We start from the raw sequence: 18846 nt of genomic DNA, 5'->3' as shown, positions 1-18846 counted from the left end.
ATGTATCGTTAGCTCCTTGCCGCCTAAACTTTGACCAAAAAATAAGTAAACTGTTTCCCCAACGTACTCTGCTAGACCGTTCTGAAAATATTTAGCTGTATTCATACTTTTTATGCAAAGCCTGTTAACTTTCAAATTGAATGCATACTATTTATATTTGTGCAATGTAAAACTATCATTGAACCAGGAAAAACATGATAAATTTCCATTTAATTTCTTCTAAACTAACTTTTTGTAATTTAATTCTTTGTAATGTACTTAGATTATAAAATTAGCATCAAAAGCCACATTACGTTTTTTAATGTTTGTATATTTGTGTTTTTTAGTTCATTTTTTGTGAAACAACTTCGGTTCAACATAATTTTAAAAATGAATTTTGAAAAAACAGTTGCTTTAGAATCTTTTGTACTAGATATAGTCGTACATACATATAATTTGAAACGACAGTTTTGGCTATACAATAGTATATTAAGCATTAAGAACGGTAAGGACATTTTACCAATTATTGTCTGAGATCGGTAAGTCCTTAACGTTCGTAATGTTTATGACATTGATTTTTGTTATTTTTTTTGAATGCTTACCGAGTTAGCAACAATAAACAAAATACTTACCGACGAGTTTGGGATAGCAACTTACTGTCTTGGAAACAGACGTGTTAGACAATCAAATACTGCTCAATCGCGCAAAAAAATAATTAAAAATGCTTGGATAATTTCAAATCATAATCGGTACCCGATTATGTTAAAATTAATAAATAATAGTTCTACTTCGGCTATAATAGGTACTACTCGTAAAAGTAGAAGTAAAGTAGCAGTAGAATAACATAAGAAGAAAGTTTTAATTTTAAATGCCATCAAAATAAATTTAAAAATTTAACATGTGCGATATTTTCCAATTTCGTATACGAAATATCATTATGGATGTAAGAACACGTCGAAATTTAAATTATAGTTTTGTTGAGATTATTATAGAGAGTATATCTTCTTTGTGTAAACAACTAGATAATATTTAGTGCAGACCTAAAGAGAAATGATGCGTTATGATGTATTTTTTACAATTAATTAATATTATTATTGATGGTGTGTATGAATAAATAGAAATTTAGCAGCAAATAGTTTTGTCTCGTGACACCACTGAATTTATAAGTAAATAGAATTTTTATTTCGTTGCGACTTTTTTGGTATTAAATATGATAGAATGGTGGTATAAGCTCAAAAGTTTTTTGTGTTAAATATTTTTTATTTGTGCAATTTCAGTAAAGGAAAATGAAATGACAAGATATCGAAAAAACGTTTATATTTCACTAAAATGCCTTAATCTTAAAATAAATAAATTTCAGTTCACAAACAATAAAGTCTTTATAACAAGTAACTAATTTATATACAACACTTAATCTAAAAATAGTACACGTAAAAAGCAACCATGCACAAACTATTTACAAAATTTACATGTCTTTACGCTTCCGATTTATATGGTTTGAACAATTTGGGTTGTTGAGGAATCTTCGTCTGTCCCTGCGGCGACAACTTCTCTGCGGTGATCAAAAGAGGCTCGTGAACTGGCACTGGACTCAGACTGACATCCGAATGGACTGGTGAACTCCTCGGAGACGACTTTGTCGGTAGCTCGAACTTCCCTTGATAGGGAAAATCCAATCCTAGATTCAGCGGTAATTGTGCGTTTTGTGGAACCGGCGGGTTCAAATTCAGCGCCGGATTTTGCAGAGGAATCCCGGCTGGAGGCACCCCGAAGTTGGGGTACGGGTGGTACCTGGCGTAGTGGTGGGTGTAGACCGGCGGCGGCGGCGGGTAATGCAGAGGCAGACTAGTGGCGGCCGCGTGGAAAATGGAGGCGGCAAAAGCCGGATCTGTGTAGACGGCGGCGTATGGCCAAGCGATGGCCATTCTTTGACGCTTGTCTTTCATCCGGCGGTTCTGGAACCAAACCTGGAAGGAAAAAGAAAATGTTAATTTGTTGAACAAAGAAGTGTAGATCGAGAACGGTTAGCACATCGTAAAATGTATGATTCCAGCTTATCTGTCCATTAGGCTACCAGAGTTGGGCGACTGAAGAGAGGCTGTTATAGAGGCCAAATTAGCATAAAAGCGGTACCACTTGGCGATGCGGCACTTTTCATCTCTTAAAAGCTGTATTAGCGTTTTATTTGAGCGGGCAATGTGTTAATTGGTCGCCATAGGCGGCGTAATTACTTGGACTAACGGAAAATCACCTTGATGGTACCCGAAGAAATTTTTTTATTCGAAACCTACCTTAATGGTGCTTTCTGGGAGGTTGAGTTGTGCGGCCAGTTCGCACCTCCTGGGTCTCGAGACGTAATTCTCCTTGAAAAACTCCTTTTCGAGTCTTGCTAACTGCTCCCTGGTGAAGGCAGTTCTGTATCTCCGTATGTTCTGATCGTTGACATTAACCGAGGAAGCCGTGGAAGTGTTCAACTTGTCGGAAGGAGTAGGACTTGAGCAATCTGGAAGCGGAAGAAGAACAATTAATGCGGCACTTAACCGTCAATTAGTAGGGAGCCACCCCAAAGCACGGAACTCTTCACCACGTCTAGACCATCAAGTGGTTAATTGCCACATGTTAGCGTCGGAAATACGGCGTCGCACTTCCGCTTACCTTTAGTGTACTGTTGGTTGTTGGGGGACTCTGGCGGACTGGCCCCATGATGTATGTTGTAATGCGGCGGAATGACATCCAGCACAACGGGGACGTTGTTGTTTTGCTCTTGGTTGAACATCTTATCGTAGAAATGCATAACACTACACAGATAACTGCACCGGAGGTTGACAGGAAAGTGTGTCCTTCTTGTGCCCATCAGTTGTTTTATCCGAGGTCGGATGGGCGGAGCCGTTCTCAAATTTGGTTGGCTGGTGCGCGTTAGTGCAAGCTCCGCCTGGTTTGTCTTGTAGCGTCGTCTTGTTGAGGCGAGAATCGTGTGAAGCGATCCTTATTGACTGTAAGTACATGTCGGAACGGATTAGGGCGGATGTATACGGACTATTAGCGCTTCAACCCTTAATAAGGGCAAGCTGCGCCGCGCCGCTATATCTACTTACTTATCTGATATTGATTGTATTTTTATGGTCCTATAAAGATGCTTTAGTAGTTTAATTTTATGTTGCCGAGATTGCTTGATTTAAAATGTAATTTCGCGAGACGGGAGAAATGTTTGCGGAGAATAATCAGGAAGAGAATTTTACATTGACAGAATAAGACGGGGTACAATTATACATGGGTTGAGTTCAGGTAAACCAGAAATTTATTTACATTTTTGGAACGGAAAGGTCAATAACTTTTGAATTGAAAGGGCAATAAAGCGGTCTGATTGTAAAATTATATTGTTGTGGTGGACTTGCAAGGGCTGCTTCAAGGGAATACCACGAATATCGATCCTTCAAAAAGAAGATATCTAAAAAATGTTAGATTACTGTCAAGACAGAATTCGCTTGAATAACATACCTAATGAAATAAATTTCTAGATAGAGTTACAGTGAGATGAACAAATTTCAGGAATTTTTACACCTTTACTTATTTATTATTATTAATAGTTTTAATTCTCGAAACGCGTAGTGGTTAAATAAACGTTTGGTGTTTGAGTAAATAGTGCGTGTTATTTGAGTTAGGAAGTGCATTCCCAAAATCTCTGTTTTTTTTTTAAATCTACAAGTCAAAGTTTTACTGAAAAAATTCATATGAAATAACAATAATTTCCAATTAGATACTACCTATACGTATGTCGAAAACGTTGAAGACTAAATACATATTTTATGCAAAATTTTGTGCTCTGTGCAGGAATACATTTCCAAGAAAAGAAAACTGATTTGGGTTTATAACCTATTAATTTATAGATCCCATTTCTTGGATGCGTGTTTCTCTAAAAAGACAATTAAAGGTTTTTCTTGTCATATCTAACACATTTTTCTTGTTTATCATCAGGATGAGCAAAAGAGCAACGAAATAGAGGTTATTTCGTAAGAATTAAAAAAAAACAATTTCATTCTCAAAACCTTATGACATTTTTATAACAATTCAATTTTTATTAATTATGATTTTTTGAACGCACCTAGATATAATAGTTATTTAGTATATATAGTCTAATTCGAAGAATAAAACGTTGTATTCAACTCGTTTGAGTGTAAATCGGACGCTTTATTCCACCTCGTGGATGGTAAACCACTCGTTACACTCGTGTGGAATAATTATTATAGCATTTATTAGTCTTTATTTGGACTGAACCAAAGTATAATTGGTGAACATAAATTACAGACAAACTTTAAAAAACCAGAGCACAAATTATAATTTTTAAAACTATCAATGAAAAATTAATTAGGATTTATTACAAAATCTAAAATGGTTTTAAGTCCACTATCAACAAACCTCCAATAATAAATTAAGATTCTAGATACCTACAGGTACTTGGGTATGGGTCTGGTGCCGTTCAGCTTAAAGTAAACAGTATTAATTTGCCGACACAGTGGCTAATAGGCTTGTTATAAATAGTTTTAAGAAACCTTAATGCCGGCGCAAGTTGATCTGTTGTTGAAAGCGTCTGAGCTGCACTAATCGGTCCTCATAAAACTTAATAAGCGGTCACAACGAACCGATTTTCTAATTTCTAATCGTAAAGACACTTTCGTCTTCTCACCAGGAAGATAATGAGTGTAAATATAATCCTTTTCTTGGAAAAACTGCATAATAATGAGTTTTTTTTCACAATTAATTTCAAATGATGACAATTAACAATGACGTGGTCTTTTTGACAGCAAACCTTTCTCGACGAGTATAATTTTATCAACTCCTTAAAAATGCATTTTATTTTTATCATTTCGATTTTACATTTTTTTCAATCGAGTGTGAGTTCAGTGCATCGTGTCAGCAACAATTTACGTAAAAAACTCGACGCCGAAGAACAAAACGCCATATGCTGCATGAACCACATGGATTGCTGTAACGAGTCACAAAAGCCGACAAATTTTGAGGTCAAATCTCTAATGACAGAATGTCCTAATCTCAAATGCCTTAACTGGTCAAGTGCGCATCAAGTAATCGTCCAACACAACAAAACAGCACCTGAAAAGTTAACAGACTGCAAACAAAAGCTACTTCTTACTATCAAAGTAACAAACGAAGGTGTTCCCAATGATAAGAGTGAGTATATCATTATTGATCACATCACCGACCCTACAAATTTGCAAAAGGTGAGACTTTTGAATCCTTACGCAATCAGGATTAGGCAAGAACCAATGCTGCAAGTGTACGGATTAAAATTTGAACGCGCTGTAAATGGAGAAGTTAAGTAAGTTAAAAGTGTGATGTTTTTAGTTAAAACATCTAACAGTTAATCCAGGGAACAAGTATTTAATAAACATACTCGCAACTACCGAGGCTGTGACACATCTTACGAACATCCCACCTGTGGTATCGTTCAACACGAGGGCAAAATGGTTCCCTACAGTACCGGATTTTGTTGTTCTTGTGATGCTGAAAAAAATCGCCAGCTGGAAGAACACAGCAATCATGTTCCATTAGTTCAATGGCCTCTCCGCGGTGGTGTACCTGACTATCGTAAAAATCATCCCGAGGAAAATGATTATGAACATTATAAACATTATGGATTTATAAGACCCGATGGTAAAATGGTTTATGGATGGCCTCAAAAGCGTGCCGACGAAAGTGTGAATTACCAACAATTTACTGAGTTAAAGGATGGTAAATATCAGTAATTTCTTTCGGCAACAAATTCAAGTTCTGGCGAGGGGACAATACACCCTTGAATAACTTTTTATTTATCGTAACCTTGATTTGCTTTCAACAAACATCCAAAAAATTCTAAGCGAATAAAAAGTGTCAAGCAAATGGTAAATTTTAATTACAACAGAAAATTTCACCGCAGTGTTGTAGTGGAATGGTATATGCAAGCATTTAAAGTAACAATAATTGCTACAAAACCGAATACACAAAAATCATGTAATTTCTGAAGTTGAAGGCTTTCATAGCTAGATCATTGATTACAATTTTTTTAATTAAAGATTAATATTTCTCCAAAATATTACACTACTCCAAAAAATTAAAGGAACAAAAAAAATTTTCGAATCTTATTTTATATCAAATTTAATGAATAACTCACTCATTGTAAAAAAGGTGAAAACAAATTGTTTTTCTCATTTTGACGAAGATTAGACAATATTCAGAAACAATATGTACAATTTTTCCTTTAATTCTTTTGTAAAACTTTGATCAATCGGTCCGAGAAAATGGTTTAATGGATCGATTTAAAAATTTATAGGGCTATGGGGGGAACATTAAGCTGTAAAAACACCTTAAAACATTAGTCTCCCCATCAATATTAGTAAATACACGGTAGATTTACTAAATTAACGCAAAAAGTAACTTTTTTCTCTTTCCTTTAAATCAATGTTGAGAGTGAAAAAAAAAATTTTTTAAAAATCATAAAAGGATCTTTGTAAGATATTTATTCCAGTTTTTGACACTACCCTTATATTCTATGTGTGGTCATTGCTTGCTGAGATATCGATTATCAAAGACAAAAGGATGCTTTTTCATTTAAAGTCAGATATCTTCAGCGACAAATTGACGTAAAGAGAATATGAGAAAAGCATGTGAATGAACAGGCTATCCGGCCTATGCATTGACTTAACTTTAAAAAAATCCCACGTCCATGGTCCAAAAGGAAAAACAAAAAAATTTGATTTTTTTTCTCGCGCTATTACTCAGGATTACTTGATAACCGTGGCACAGAAAAAAATTTGCCAAAAGATCTTAAAACTAGAAACTTAAAGTTTCAAAATGTTTTTTTTAATCTAAATACGACCATTTTTCGATGAATTACAGCCTGTCAAAAAGCACTAAAAAATTTGGGAAAATTTTTTGTTCCTTTAATTTTTTGGAGTAGTGTAGTTTAAATTTTCTAACATTACCTATTTAAAAATTCATTCTTTAAATACTTAACCTCTAGGTGTTTCACACAACTTATTCTAAACATTTTTAACTGCATACAGTGTGTTCGTTTTTCGAGCTCCACCATGGAGATCTCAATTATTATAAGAGATACGAGGTCGGTTAATTTAAGGCAAAGTTGTGCATTTTTATGCTGAACAATAATCTGAAAAAAATTTAATGTATCATTTTTAGTTTTTGAATTATTGCAAAAAAACGGAAATTTATGTAATTTATATTTTTATTTTTTCAAGCAAAAACTAAAAGATCTAGATGTTTTTAACTAGGACGTTCTTAGGGCACTTTTTTACAAAGAATCTGTTTAAATCTATCATCATATTTTCCAAAGCGCTCTTGATATTAGAGTTACAACACTCAACTTTGGATTTTCTTATTGGCGCCATATTTGATTTATGTATTTTTAAAAAGTCTTTTTGTTGCTAATTACAACAATGTCTCACACGATATGATCAAATTTAACATGCTGATCAAAATTAAGAAAAAGCATTTTTGCGAAGAGTGCTTTGGAACAAAACGCTACCAATTTTAATTAACAAACTAAATTTTGGCAGTTCAATTGAATTTGTATCTGGAAGTGACATTTCCGTCAAGCTTACCTACTTAAAACAAAGGTTTTGAAATAGCTAGGAACAACGTGATAAACTAGAATTTATTCTTCGCAAAAAAAAAAAGTTATAAAAGATGCTCGAATGCACCAGCTTTTTGGCGTTTTTTCCAAAGGACTCTGCGTAAAAACGCTTTTTTTAAATTTTGATCAGCATGTAAAATTTGATCATATCGAATACATCGTTGTAATCAGGAACAAAAAACTTTTCAAAAATACAGAAATCAAATATGGCGTCCATAAAAAAATTCAAAGTTGAGTGTTAGACACCTTGTAAAAAAGTGCCTTAAGAACGTCCCAGTTAAAAACGTCTCGCTTGATAAATAAAAGCAAAATTACAAATTTCCGTTTTTCTTCCAATAATTCAAAAACTAAAAATGACACATTCAATTTTCTTTTAGATTATTGTTCAACATAAAAATGCGCAACTTTGCCCTAATTTAACCGACCTCGTATCTCTTAAAATAACTGACATCCCCATGATTAACCTCGAAAAACGAACACCCTGTATAAAATGAATGAAATGAAGTCAATTTACTAAAAACAGTTAAAAATTGCTAAAGGAAAAAAAAATTGACTATGAATGAGATTCTGGTGTCTTATGGTTGACTATACATATTTAACACCTACACCAAAAAATGCCAAAAACAAAATTTGTTTTACATTTTAATACTGTATAAAAAACGCTGTTGAAGACTTTTATGTTAAAATTTCCAGATAAATTATGAATGAAACACCCTGTATTTTTGGAGTTTCTTTTAGGTAAGATTCGCCAACGCCGCGGTGGCCAAACTTGCGACGACATTGACTTCAAAGACCTTCCAGAGTCCTTCTACGAGAGTACCCACTGTCTTACCTTTTCCAACATTTGGTACTCTGTCTATCAAATTTCAAAACCTGAAATTGTTCACAAGCTCCGCATTCAGATTTTTCAAAAATACGAAGATTGTCACGGTAACACCCACTGGATGGACATAACTCAAGGAAAAACTATAGAAGTCGGTACCCAAAAGACTCTCTATGTCGAAAAGGACATCATCGCAAAATATTGCTCTGAAGACATTGATTTTAACGATCAAGCTCTAGACTATAAAAAATTAAAATTGTTGATACCCGAACGACAAATCGTCGATCCGGAACAGTTTATGCTTTTGCCGAAAAAAATCGTTTCGGATGGTCGTACTTGCGATACAGCTGGAGTGGGATATGAGGCGTTTTTCAAACAGAGAAAACGATGTGCTCAGCCTCAAGGGTCGTGTTTGGGGAATCAACCGAATCAGTTGTATGAAAGTGATGCTGAGGCCGAGAAACAAGGACGTCCGGGACAGTATTTCTTGAAGTTTTACGGAACTTTGTCTGAGGATCCTGTAGGATATAACTCGACGGGGCATATTCAGTACTTGAAAATGGTTTATATTAAAAGACATGTCAGCACTTTAAACTTCGAGTTGAATGCCGATTTGGTGACTTTATTGAAACCAAATTCTTTTGCTACAATCACCGAAGTCTACACTGATGCAACTGATCCCTCCAAAACTAGAATTATAGCTAAAGTGACCAATTCTGGTCTTCTGTATGGTGTGTTTTACGTTAGAATGAGTGGTTGTCCTTTGGATGTCCCCGCGACTTTTAATAACATTGCTTCTAAATCTGTTTTGATTCCTTCACAACACCAACATATTTTCGACCTGTTTATAGAATATCCACTTCCCATGAAGGAATTCTATTGTTCTATCCACGTTCATAATATCAACCAAGAGTTAGTTGCAGTACGTCAAATAAGAATTATGACTTATGATCGTTGCATTTGTATTTGGCATTGTGAATGTGCTTGTTATGTGGCTGACAAAGGTCTCAAATGTCTTCCTATGAGTTTGGATAGTTACCACGCAGCTGGTTTTCAAGGAGGCTTCCCAACAGAAACTCATTTCGTTGAAACATCATATTTAGACGAAATGTTGGCAATGATGTTCAACATGTTCATTTTTTTGTTGTTGACTCTTCTTGCAATGGGTTTAGTTAAAGCTCTTTTAGGGTTATGTTCCCAAGAAATCAGCCTTTGGGGTTTGGATACTATCCTTGGTACTGAATCTACGAGGTGTGGTGATAAAAAATGTGAATATAGAAATAACAGTGGGATTTCTTTAGCCGGCCAATTTTGTTTAAATGTGATGTTTTTCTTGCTGTACCCATTGGCATTATTCAATCTTTGTATCAAACATTATTGTTTTTCGGCTTATACAATAGAAGACGATGATGAATGTTCTTGCGAAGAGAGATGGATTAATTACGAGTGCGATGATGAAGTATGTCGAGCAAGAAGTACAAAAAGTTCGATAAATACTCGTACTGATCCAAAAAGTAATGGAGAATCAGTTAAAGGAATGTCGAGTGAGGATAATCCGGAAGAAAGAGATTCAAAACAAAGCAGGGATAACCAACCGAGAAATAACAAAGACACAGATAAAGAAATTTCAAGTGAGGACAATCAGAAAGCAAGAAACGAAAATCCAAGTAGAGAGAATGAACAGAAAGGTAACGAAGACTCAGCGAAAGAAATTTCGAGTGAGGATAATCCAAATGCAAGAGACTCAAGACCAAGAAGAGGTAAAAAACAAAGAACTGAAGATTCACCAGAAGAAATTGAGGGTGAGGAGAAATCAGAAGTAAGAAGGCCAAAAAAAGGTAAAAACAAAGAGAAAAGTAGCGGGGAATCAGCAGGATCGAGTGAGGAGCCAGACGTAAGAAGGTCAAGAAAAAGTAAAAACAGACGTTGAAAACATTTTATTTATTTCTAATTATGACGGACCAAAAAATCGTAAATTCTTTATACATATTTATAAATTATATTGCAATTTATAATAAATTCTGCAGAGTATAATAGTACTTTATTATATTTAAATAGATTTTAAGAAGTGGCTACAGAATGATAGTATATATGTTACATATTGGGAATAAAAGAAATAATTTATGTGGCAAAGCTGAGCGTTTATTTCATTCTAATAATTCAGATTAACCACATAAACTAACTTTTACTCAAAATACCATACAGGGTGTTCCAGAATTCGCGCCCCAGAGAAAAATGCCATGTAAGATAAAATACCAGAAATATGGAAAAAATGTAAAAAAAATTCTATCTATAAAAATTTCGAAATTGCACTTTGACTCTATTTCTTTCTGTTGGAAAAATAATTTTCCTAGTTTTTTTCCTAGAGGCTAAGAGAAAATAAAGAAGCTGAATTTTAAATTGTAACTCTGTTTAATGTTTTTTGTGGCTTTTATTGGCAAAATTTTTGTACCTTCACTAAATAATTATAAAAAAAAACATAGACAAGATCATCAGTATCATTAAATATAAACAATATCAAATGTCAAAAAATAAATGTCCAAATTTTTTCACATAGAATTTTTTAAATGTTTTTTCCATGTTCCTGGTGTCTTATCTTACTTGAAATTGTTTTCTGGGGCACGAGTTCTGACACACCCTGTATACTATTTTATCCGCAAAGTGTTCAGATCGAGAGTTTATAATTATCAAGTGGGTAAATGAACAAAATAATTCGAAATTCGAAGATTTTCGAACTTGTTTATTGATTTAACTAGTGGATGACTGGTAGAGCTAGTTGTGCAAAATGTGGAATGCTGAAGCAGCGAAAGAGACTACATTGGAAAATGTCATGGTAAAAGTAAAAACGCTTAATCGAAAAAAACATAGTTTTTACTTTATGCCTGAAAAGTGGAACTTCTACTTATGTCATTTAGTCATAAAAGGGTCACTTTTGTGACGTTTGCGAATATACAGGTGCGCCAGAACTCGCGCCCCAGAGAAAATTTTCAAGTAAGCTAAGATACTACTCATAACTTCGAAATTTTTATAGAGAAAATTTTTATAACATTTTTTCCATGTTCCTGGTATCTTACCTTATACGGCATTTTTCTCTGGGGCGCGAGTTCTGGCGCACCTGTATATATATTTTTTTGTATACACTTTCCGAACATATACTCTTTTTCATATTAATGTGCATCGAGTAGGTTGTGGAAGTCCAAATGCATCTTTAATTTAAAGGCCGATTTACACAAAAAGTGTCATTAATGTCATTCAGAACAAATCTAATCACATCAATGATGACAAAAATCTTTATGTATACTGCCCCATGTTAATTACGTTGTTTATTTTAATTATTTTATGCTACCTGGGGTACACATTTATTTGGAAAAATAATTTTTAGGGAAGATTGAGTTTAGGATTCTTTGATTGCCACCTTAAAATGATTCCTTTCAACGACTACTTTGATGCACATTAATATGAAAACGAGTATTATAGCTATTTTAGGGACTTATTTGAATCCCTAAAATGAGTCTTTTCCGGAAAAAATGGGAAAAATAACAGGTTTTCCGGACTGTGGCGATTTTTTTTTTATTAATAAGAGGTGTGAATTTGTTTTTTGGGAGCTTTAACAAAAAAAAATATTGTTTGTAACATGTACATACCTAAAAGGTTTTTGCGGACTCATCTGCTATTCCAGCAGCAACGATTCGTCCACAAAAACTATAGTATTTTAGGTACTTGTAACAAAAATAACTATTTTATTTTAATTAAAAATGTTCTAAAACAGGACCAAAATTTGTGTAATATAATTGTTATACCTAAGTTGCCAACATCTACTTTTGATGAAAACTCAATATTTTTATCTGGTTCTACTGACATTCAAGAAAAGCTGTAAAAAGTTTGTAAAATTACTCAAAACTAAGTTCACAATATGACAGATTCTGAAAATTTATAACGTAATCGGAGTTAGTTAAGTAGATTTTCTTTTTGAGTATTTGTGAAACATGAGAGCCAATAAAAATAAATTTAAAAGAGGTGGGTAGACAATTTCGTTCATCTCATATTTATGATTTATTCATAACTTATTAGCAAGTAAATTATTAGCAAGAAGCCGAAACAATGCAACCATTATTGTTTCGGAAAATTTCCTTCACATGTGTTCACACAACCGCATCATTTCTCCTCCCACGCCACACTGCTAATGCCTTCCACTACAAATGGCCTTTCAATAAGCTTGTTTCCGCCTTGAAACCTACAAATCCCGTCTTTGCCTATTCTCCGGTGTAAGATGTGTTGTTATCGACCCAACTCGTAGCATCACCGCCATTCAGTATCCTGGGACCCAATGAAACGCGAATAAACGATAGCGAGATACCGAGCGAAACACTCCTTCGGCCATCATTGCCAAATAAGATTTTTATTCCAGAGAGACAATTCTTTGTTTTACCAGGCACTATTTAACTCAATCACACACTCTAATAACTCGTTGCGTTAAATCATGTTTACAGTAATAAATTTGTTTCATTGTAAGAAGAGTTACTTTTAATTTAATGGACAGTTTTGTACTCGGTTTTTAAAAGGTTTTTTCATATTGTTTTGAAAATAAATTGATTAAGACAATTTTTATTTTCTGGTAATTATTGTAAGAAGAATTAATTTAATTTTTTTTTCACTCAAAAACGTTGTTTGTTGATAAAAATGTTAAAACTGTGCCCACGACAGTGTTATTTATGTGAAACGCGGGCAATTTGGGTACTCGCTCGTGTCTTCTCACTTCCCTCTATCTCGACAAATAAAAATCCAATTTAGCTAAACGACAAAACAAGCTAAAACCTTCCGCTATAAAGTCATAATAAACACACATCTAAAAACAACCCCCTAAATAAAGGAGATAAAATCACACATACATACATAGTGTCGGCGTGCCACACAAAATCGTTCCCCTTGTTTTGACTACCATTTATAATTCGTCACACTAAAAAATGTACTCCAACTCAAGTCACTTAAACGCTCGAAAATGATCTCGACCCTCTAGCAATTTAATCCGTGGGTGTCGAAACGTACAAAGACCGATTAATCCGGACCAAAGTGTTACCTGATTGATTTTTTCCAGCCCGAAGGACCCATGTGTGCTTGATAATTTTTATCAATTAAATTCTGGGGATGACAAATTGTTTATTTTTTGCCAACAGTTTGTGTCGTGCAGGGATTTACACTTTTATTGGGGTTTATTCCCTGATGTGCTATTAGAACGTGCAACCCCTGTTTACGATGAACTCTATAGGGTTGAAGCCTCATTGGATTTTATAAACACGATTATTATCTCCGAGGAATTTTTCATCTCGGTCCTTTGACAACGAATAAAAAGCACCAGTAACAAAAAATTAAAAAAAAAAACTTCTGTTATTGTTCGCGGTGTGTTACAGAAGTTTTTGTTGTAAAATTTTGATTACGGTGTAAACCGTGCTTAGAGGATGCCTAGATTATACTCAATAATTAAACAATTATGCAACGTTTACTTGTCTCAGGGGAGGGAAGCAGAAAATTGCCTTGGGCTGCGCAATAACAGCAGCTTATTCCCTTATGATATTAATAACGAGCAGTCGAGCTTTGCTGGATAATACACAAGCGAAAGGAAAGAAATCGATGACGAGTACAGGAGCGCGATCTAGTGGAAGAAGGATGAAGAACTCTTAAGCTTCTGAAAAAGAAGTTCGTGTGAATTTCTGTAAAGGGAAAACAGGGAACACTGTACAGGGTGCTGCATTTTGGATGTCCGAATAGGGAATCTCCGAAACTAAGAGGTTTAGCCAAAAACGAGTAATACATTCTGGGGCTCATTTTTGAGAATATAATATTGGTTAAAACTGCATCTCGCTATCGTCTTTTGTTTTCGACTTATAAACAAAAATTGACATTTTAGAGAAATCTAAAAAAATTCATATCTTCGTTATTATAGAAGACACAGATTTGAAATAAAGACTTTTTTACGTAGAATTTAATAATGTAGTTAACAATTTTTTTCAGTTGTATGTTCACTCAAAGAAAAAAAGTGTAGATAATACTCGAAAAAGAGTTTCTATTACTACTTGTAGTAGTGAAATAGGCCTCAACTATTTTGTGCCGTAGATTTTACCACTACAAAATAGTTTTTGTAAATTGGTGATTATTACATCTACAAGTTGTTATTTTTACGTTATGTTCTTTTAGTAAATTTTACCACTACACATATAGCAAAATTAACGTTATATGATGTGTAAAATCAACCTACATTTTTTGTATTTCAGACCCTTATATAACGCTAATTCCAACTATCAGAGAGCGTCAGTTTAACAACTTAAGGAAGAATAAATTACATTTTATAAAGTAGAATGTAGTATTATTTTTATGTAGATATCACTATAGTGTAGTGTAGATGATAATAATACACAGTGATTATATTAGTATTTTATTTAAAAAAACAGATACAAAAAAGAACAATTTACAAAAAATAAATATGTGAACTAAGTTTACCTAATTACCTACTAATGAACAAAAAACTAGGTACATTATACTACTTAAACTTAATAAGTTTATTTAAAAATGAAAGGGTGGAATAACTAAATTTAAACTTCTTTTATTAACTAAGGTACAGAATACAGGACTATATAAATTGCCAATGTCTACGACATCCATCTCATTAGTTTCGGTYMCTTCATACCCTTGGAAGTGTTTGTTAAATCCTTCGGTTATAAATCTATGAAAAATAAAATATAAAATAATTACAATCTAATTAAAAYAGTGTATATTTCAAATATAATTTTCCMAATGGTTTYTACTTCAGTGATATAAAAATAWCAACAATCAATCACTTACAGCAGTTCTTATAGGTATACTACTAGGTATACTAAAAAATTACTTACCATGAAACACCGGAATTAACTCTTGGAGACCCCAAYCTTCTAAATAACTCTTCATAATAATCATTGAAGAARTACACTTCAAATATAAAATCGAAAATTCTAAACACAAATTGAAAYTTTGAACTAAATTTCACAAGCACKTCACACCACTGTTACATTAAAATAATCAGTGTGGACAASGGCCCTTAAGAAGTCTTATATATTAGCTTGAAATGACCGTTATTGTTTCGCAAATCACAATCAATTGTCAATCGCGCGTCTTCAACTGGACCTTACTACTGGCCCACCACCACTATGAGGGTTGTATTATTTATAGCGGGAGATCTAACAACCGTTACATTTTACATTTTGTRGTRGTAAATCTTACAGCTACATKSTWGTTATAATTGAAATTAACTWATTGTAGTAGTAAACCCTACAATTACATTGCAGTTGAATTTACTATTCAATTTTTGCGTAAAATTTACTCAAAAAAATATAGYTTAGCTTACTGTTTGTARTAGTAAATTATACCTCTACTTTTTATTAGTAAAATCTACACTTGTATGAGTAACATTAATCACCTAATTGGTACGTTATAACATATTTGAGAGTAGTATATACCGTACTTTTTTTACTACTACAAATGTAGTAATAACAAACACATCACTTTTCTGAGTGTTTAGCCGTAATAAACTAAACTTGTATTTTTTTAAATGGGATTCATAGATGGCTATGTCATTTTTAAAAAGCTTGTTTTTTGCTTATCTAAAAAAATATATATTTGTAACAAATTGTTATAATACATTTTTAGCAAAAAATTATCTTTGATTTTTGTTCGCAGTTGGCCATGAAAAAATGTTGCATCTTCAACCAAAAGGCTTCAAACTATATTAATTCAACCAGTGTCACTAATAAAGAGTTTTCTAAGTACTAAGTAATGAAAAAGATGCAAACTAAATTGTAAATCAACTTATTGGCGACTAATAACATTTCTTTGTTTTTAAACAAGCTAACATTACCATTGCAACTTCTAATGATACATAGAGTGTTGTAACAAAAGCCGCTTTAATTCTTCAATAAAATATATTTTATCTGCAAACGTCACAAAAGTGACCACTTTTATGACTAAATGACACAGGTAAAAGTTTTACTTTTCAGACATGGAGTAAAAACACTGTTTTTACGCCTAGGCGTTTTTACTTTTACTTGACACTTACTTAGACATTTATCACTGTTGTCTCTTTCTTGTCTCTTTCGCTTTTTCAGCATTTTCTGGAGAGGTACAAGGTAGATTATCAGCATTCGACATATTGCACTATAAACTACACCAGTTATTCACCAGTTAAATCAATCAACACTTTCGAAATCTCAACACAAATTCCGAAACTGACGCGTGACGTTTGTTACGATTTTATTGCAAAGCGTCCTGATTATTGAGGTGATTTACTTGATTATTGGTGTGTTGCTCTTTTCGTTCCATCTGAATCGTTTGCAGATAAAATAGTATATGTTATTTGGAGTAAAAGTGAGTTTATGTGGCTCAGCTGAATCCATTTGCCTCACTCCGTTCGGCAAAATGAACGTTCAGCTTCGCCACATAAACAATCACTTTTACTCCTAATAACATAATCTAGTATTATATCACACAAAAATGAGGATATGGCTATTCAAATACCTAAATTCCGTCTATGTGAAACGTTATCCTACCTCCATTAGATCATCAAAAAAAATGTTTTTTGTAATTGTCTTGACTTGACTGTTGACACATTTGTTTTCCATATTTTTTTTTTTTTAGAAATATGTAATAATTTTGTTCTGAGGCGCTCGCATATTTGTTCAATACTTCTAACGTATCGTATTTTTTAAATTTTTATGATTTTATCAATTTTTTCATCTATTTTACAGTTCACAAAACTCTTATTGATTATTATTTACACATTTGGAGTGAAATAGTTTTTCCATGGCCAACTATTATCAAACAAAATATGTATTTCACTTTTTAACTATAATTATAAAAAAATATTCTGTTACAAATGTATATTTTTTAGATCAGAAAAAAATAAGCTTTTCAAAATTGCCATAGCCGCCTATGATTCCCATTTAAAAAATACAAGTATATTTTATTACGGCTAAACAAACAACTGAAAAAAATTGTTAACTACGTTATTAAATTCTACGTAAAAAAGTGCCTCTATAATGTCTTTATTTCAAATCTTTATCTTCTATAATAACGAAGATATATTTTTTTTTAGATTTCGCCAAAATGTCAATTTTTGTCTATAAGACGAAAACAAAAGACGATAGCGAGATGCGGTTTTAACCCATATTATTTTCTCAACAAATGAGCCCCAGAATGTATCACTCCTTTTTGGCTAAACCTCTTAGTTTCGGAGATTGCCTATTCGGACATCCAAAATGCAGCACCCCATGAAAACTGTAAGGAAAAATAAACACTATACGTTACCGAGGATGGTGCGACAGGGAGAACTCAATTTTGTTCAAAGTAAAAACATCCAAAGTATTTTTGTTCACCGTAAAATGAGCATCCGTATTTTTGTCTACCGTAAACATGTCAGTAATATCATTTTATCTCTTGGGCGGTAATATGCAGGTTTGCCAACGTTAAGATTACAAAAATACCGAGAATTTTTTCTTTCAAATTATCAAGTTACGCATATTATTTTGCTAAATTAGTATTTAATTGCTTCTGTAGCAGTTTCTCTTACTTCTGAGGGAGCACACTGCTCCATTTCAACAATATTTTAATATCAAATTCACACATTATTTCAATATTTTCTTTGACAATTTGACATTCCTGAAATGTCAAAAATCAATTTGGATGGTCTACCACGTTTAGACCTTAACTTGATTAGAATTTTATTTTATTAAAATTTTTGACTAAAATGATGTTGTGATTGTGAATAAAATAGCATACAAACCTCGGTGGTAATGGCATTACCCCTTGTGCTTTATCCGATCTCAAGGCTGGCGGCTCTCGATCGTATACATGAGCACTCGGGGTAACGTCATATTTACCACCTCATCTGTAATGTACTATTGTTTTTGAGTTTCGCAAAATTTTTATTTTTTTTAAATGGCAACCCACTACCATTTTTTTCATGAAGGCTATGGTCTAAGGATTTATACCTATTCAATTTTTATAAAAAAAATTCACATAAGTTGCCTTTTTGATAAAAAAATCACATAACTCAAGAACAAAACGAAATTTTATTCTTAAAATACGATCACACTTTTTAAAGCACTTTACTTTTTATACTTTTTATTCACCCTGTATGATTGTATTATTCTAATCGATTATGTTACTTTTTTTGCTGACAAAAACGATTTATTATTTTTATTTTATAATTTTTGTAATAAAAGTAAAATTTAGTGAATACATTTAGTGAATACAAAACCATATGATTTTGGTAGTCTACTAGTCGGTGAGTATTTTTATAGAAATTGTGTGTTTTCCTGAAAAGCAATGAAAGTGTGTAAGTAATGAATAATTATGAAAAATATTCCACTCTTCG

General features: G+C 33.1%; 3 protein-coding genes across 5 annotated transcripts in view; 2 read left to right on the top strand and 1 right to left on the bottom strand.

The window, feature by feature from the left end:
- LOC123011628 (synaptic vesicle glycoprotein 2B-like) overlaps window positions 1-18846 on the top strand; it is a 57839-nt gene that overhangs the window by 30456 nt on the left and 8537 nt on the right. The gene's annotated exons all lie outside the window — the stretch shown is intronic.
- Window positions 1282-4779, bottom strand: LOC123011630 (segmentation protein even-skipped). The gene is made up of 4 exons (XM_044409166.1): window positions 4664-4779; window positions 2635-2972; window positions 2271-2482; window positions 1282-1946 (listed from the first exon to the last, which is right to left on the bottom strand). Exons 2-4 carry the CDS (start codon window positions 2831-2833, stop codon window positions 1455-1457), a joined length of 903 nt encoding a protein of 300 aa, XP_044265101.1. The 5' UTR covers window positions 2834-2972; window positions 4664-4779; the 3' UTR covers window positions 1282-1454.
- LOC123011627 lies at window positions 4762-10466 on the top strand. Of its 3 annotated transcripts, none has more exons than XM_044409160.1 (4): window positions 4762-5314; window positions 5366-5727; window positions 8363-9700; window positions 9749-10466. In XM_044409160.1, exons 1-4 carry the CDS (start codon window positions 4824-4826, stop codon window positions 10375-10377), a joined length of 2820 nt encoding a protein of 939 aa, XP_044265095.1. In that variant the 5' UTR covers window positions 4762-4823; the 3' UTR covers window positions 10378-10466. The 3 variants fall into 3 exon arrangements, with proteins under 3 accessions (XP_044265095.1, XP_044265092.1, XP_044265096.1); XM_044409161.1 differs by having other exon boundaries at window positions 5028-5166; window positions 5217-5314; window positions 8363-10466; XM_044409157.1 differs by having other exon boundaries at window positions 8363-10466.

This window comes from Tribolium madens, unplaced genomic scaffold, assembly GCF_015345945.1.
Source record: "Tribolium madens isolate multiple individuals breed KSU strain unplaced genomic scaffold, Tmad_KSU_1.1 Scaffold_91;HRSCAF=231;Tcas5.2_LG7, whole genome shotgun sequence".
Taxonomy (NCBI): Eukaryota; Metazoa; Arthropoda; class Insecta; order Coleoptera; family Tenebrionidae; genus Tribolium; species Tribolium madens.
Note: the sequence above shows the minus strand (reverse complement) of the source record. Positions and strands in the feature narration are given on the sequence as shown.

Excerpts from the sequence above, each read along its gene's own strand:
- LOC123011627 (XM_044409157.1), top strand. The coding sequence starts at position 4,824 with ATGCATTTTATTTTTATCATTTCGATTTTACATTTTTTTCAATCGAGT. Across the intron at positions 5,315-5,365 it reads GCTGTAAATGGAGAAGTTAA|GGAACAAGTATTTAATAAAC; the intron begins GTAAGTTAAAAG and ends CAGTTAATCCAG. Across the intron at positions 5,728-8,362 it reads ATTTACTGAGTTAAAGGATG|GTAAGATTCGCCAACGCCGC; the intron begins GTAAATATCAGT and ends AGTTTCTTTTAG.
- LOC123011630 (XM_044409166.1), bottom strand. The coding sequence starts at position 2,833 with ATGGGCACAAGAAGGACACACTTTCCTGTCAACCTCCGGTGCAGTTAT. Across the intron at positions 2,483-2,634 it reads CAACCAACAGTACACTAAAG|ATTGCTCAAGTCCTACTCCT; the intron begins GTAAGCGGAAGT and ends TTCCGCTTCCAG. Across the intron at positions 1,947-2,270 it reads TCCCAGAAAGCACCATTAAG|GTTTGGTTCCAGAACCGCCG; the intron begins GTAGGTTTCGAA and ends TTTTCCTTCCAG.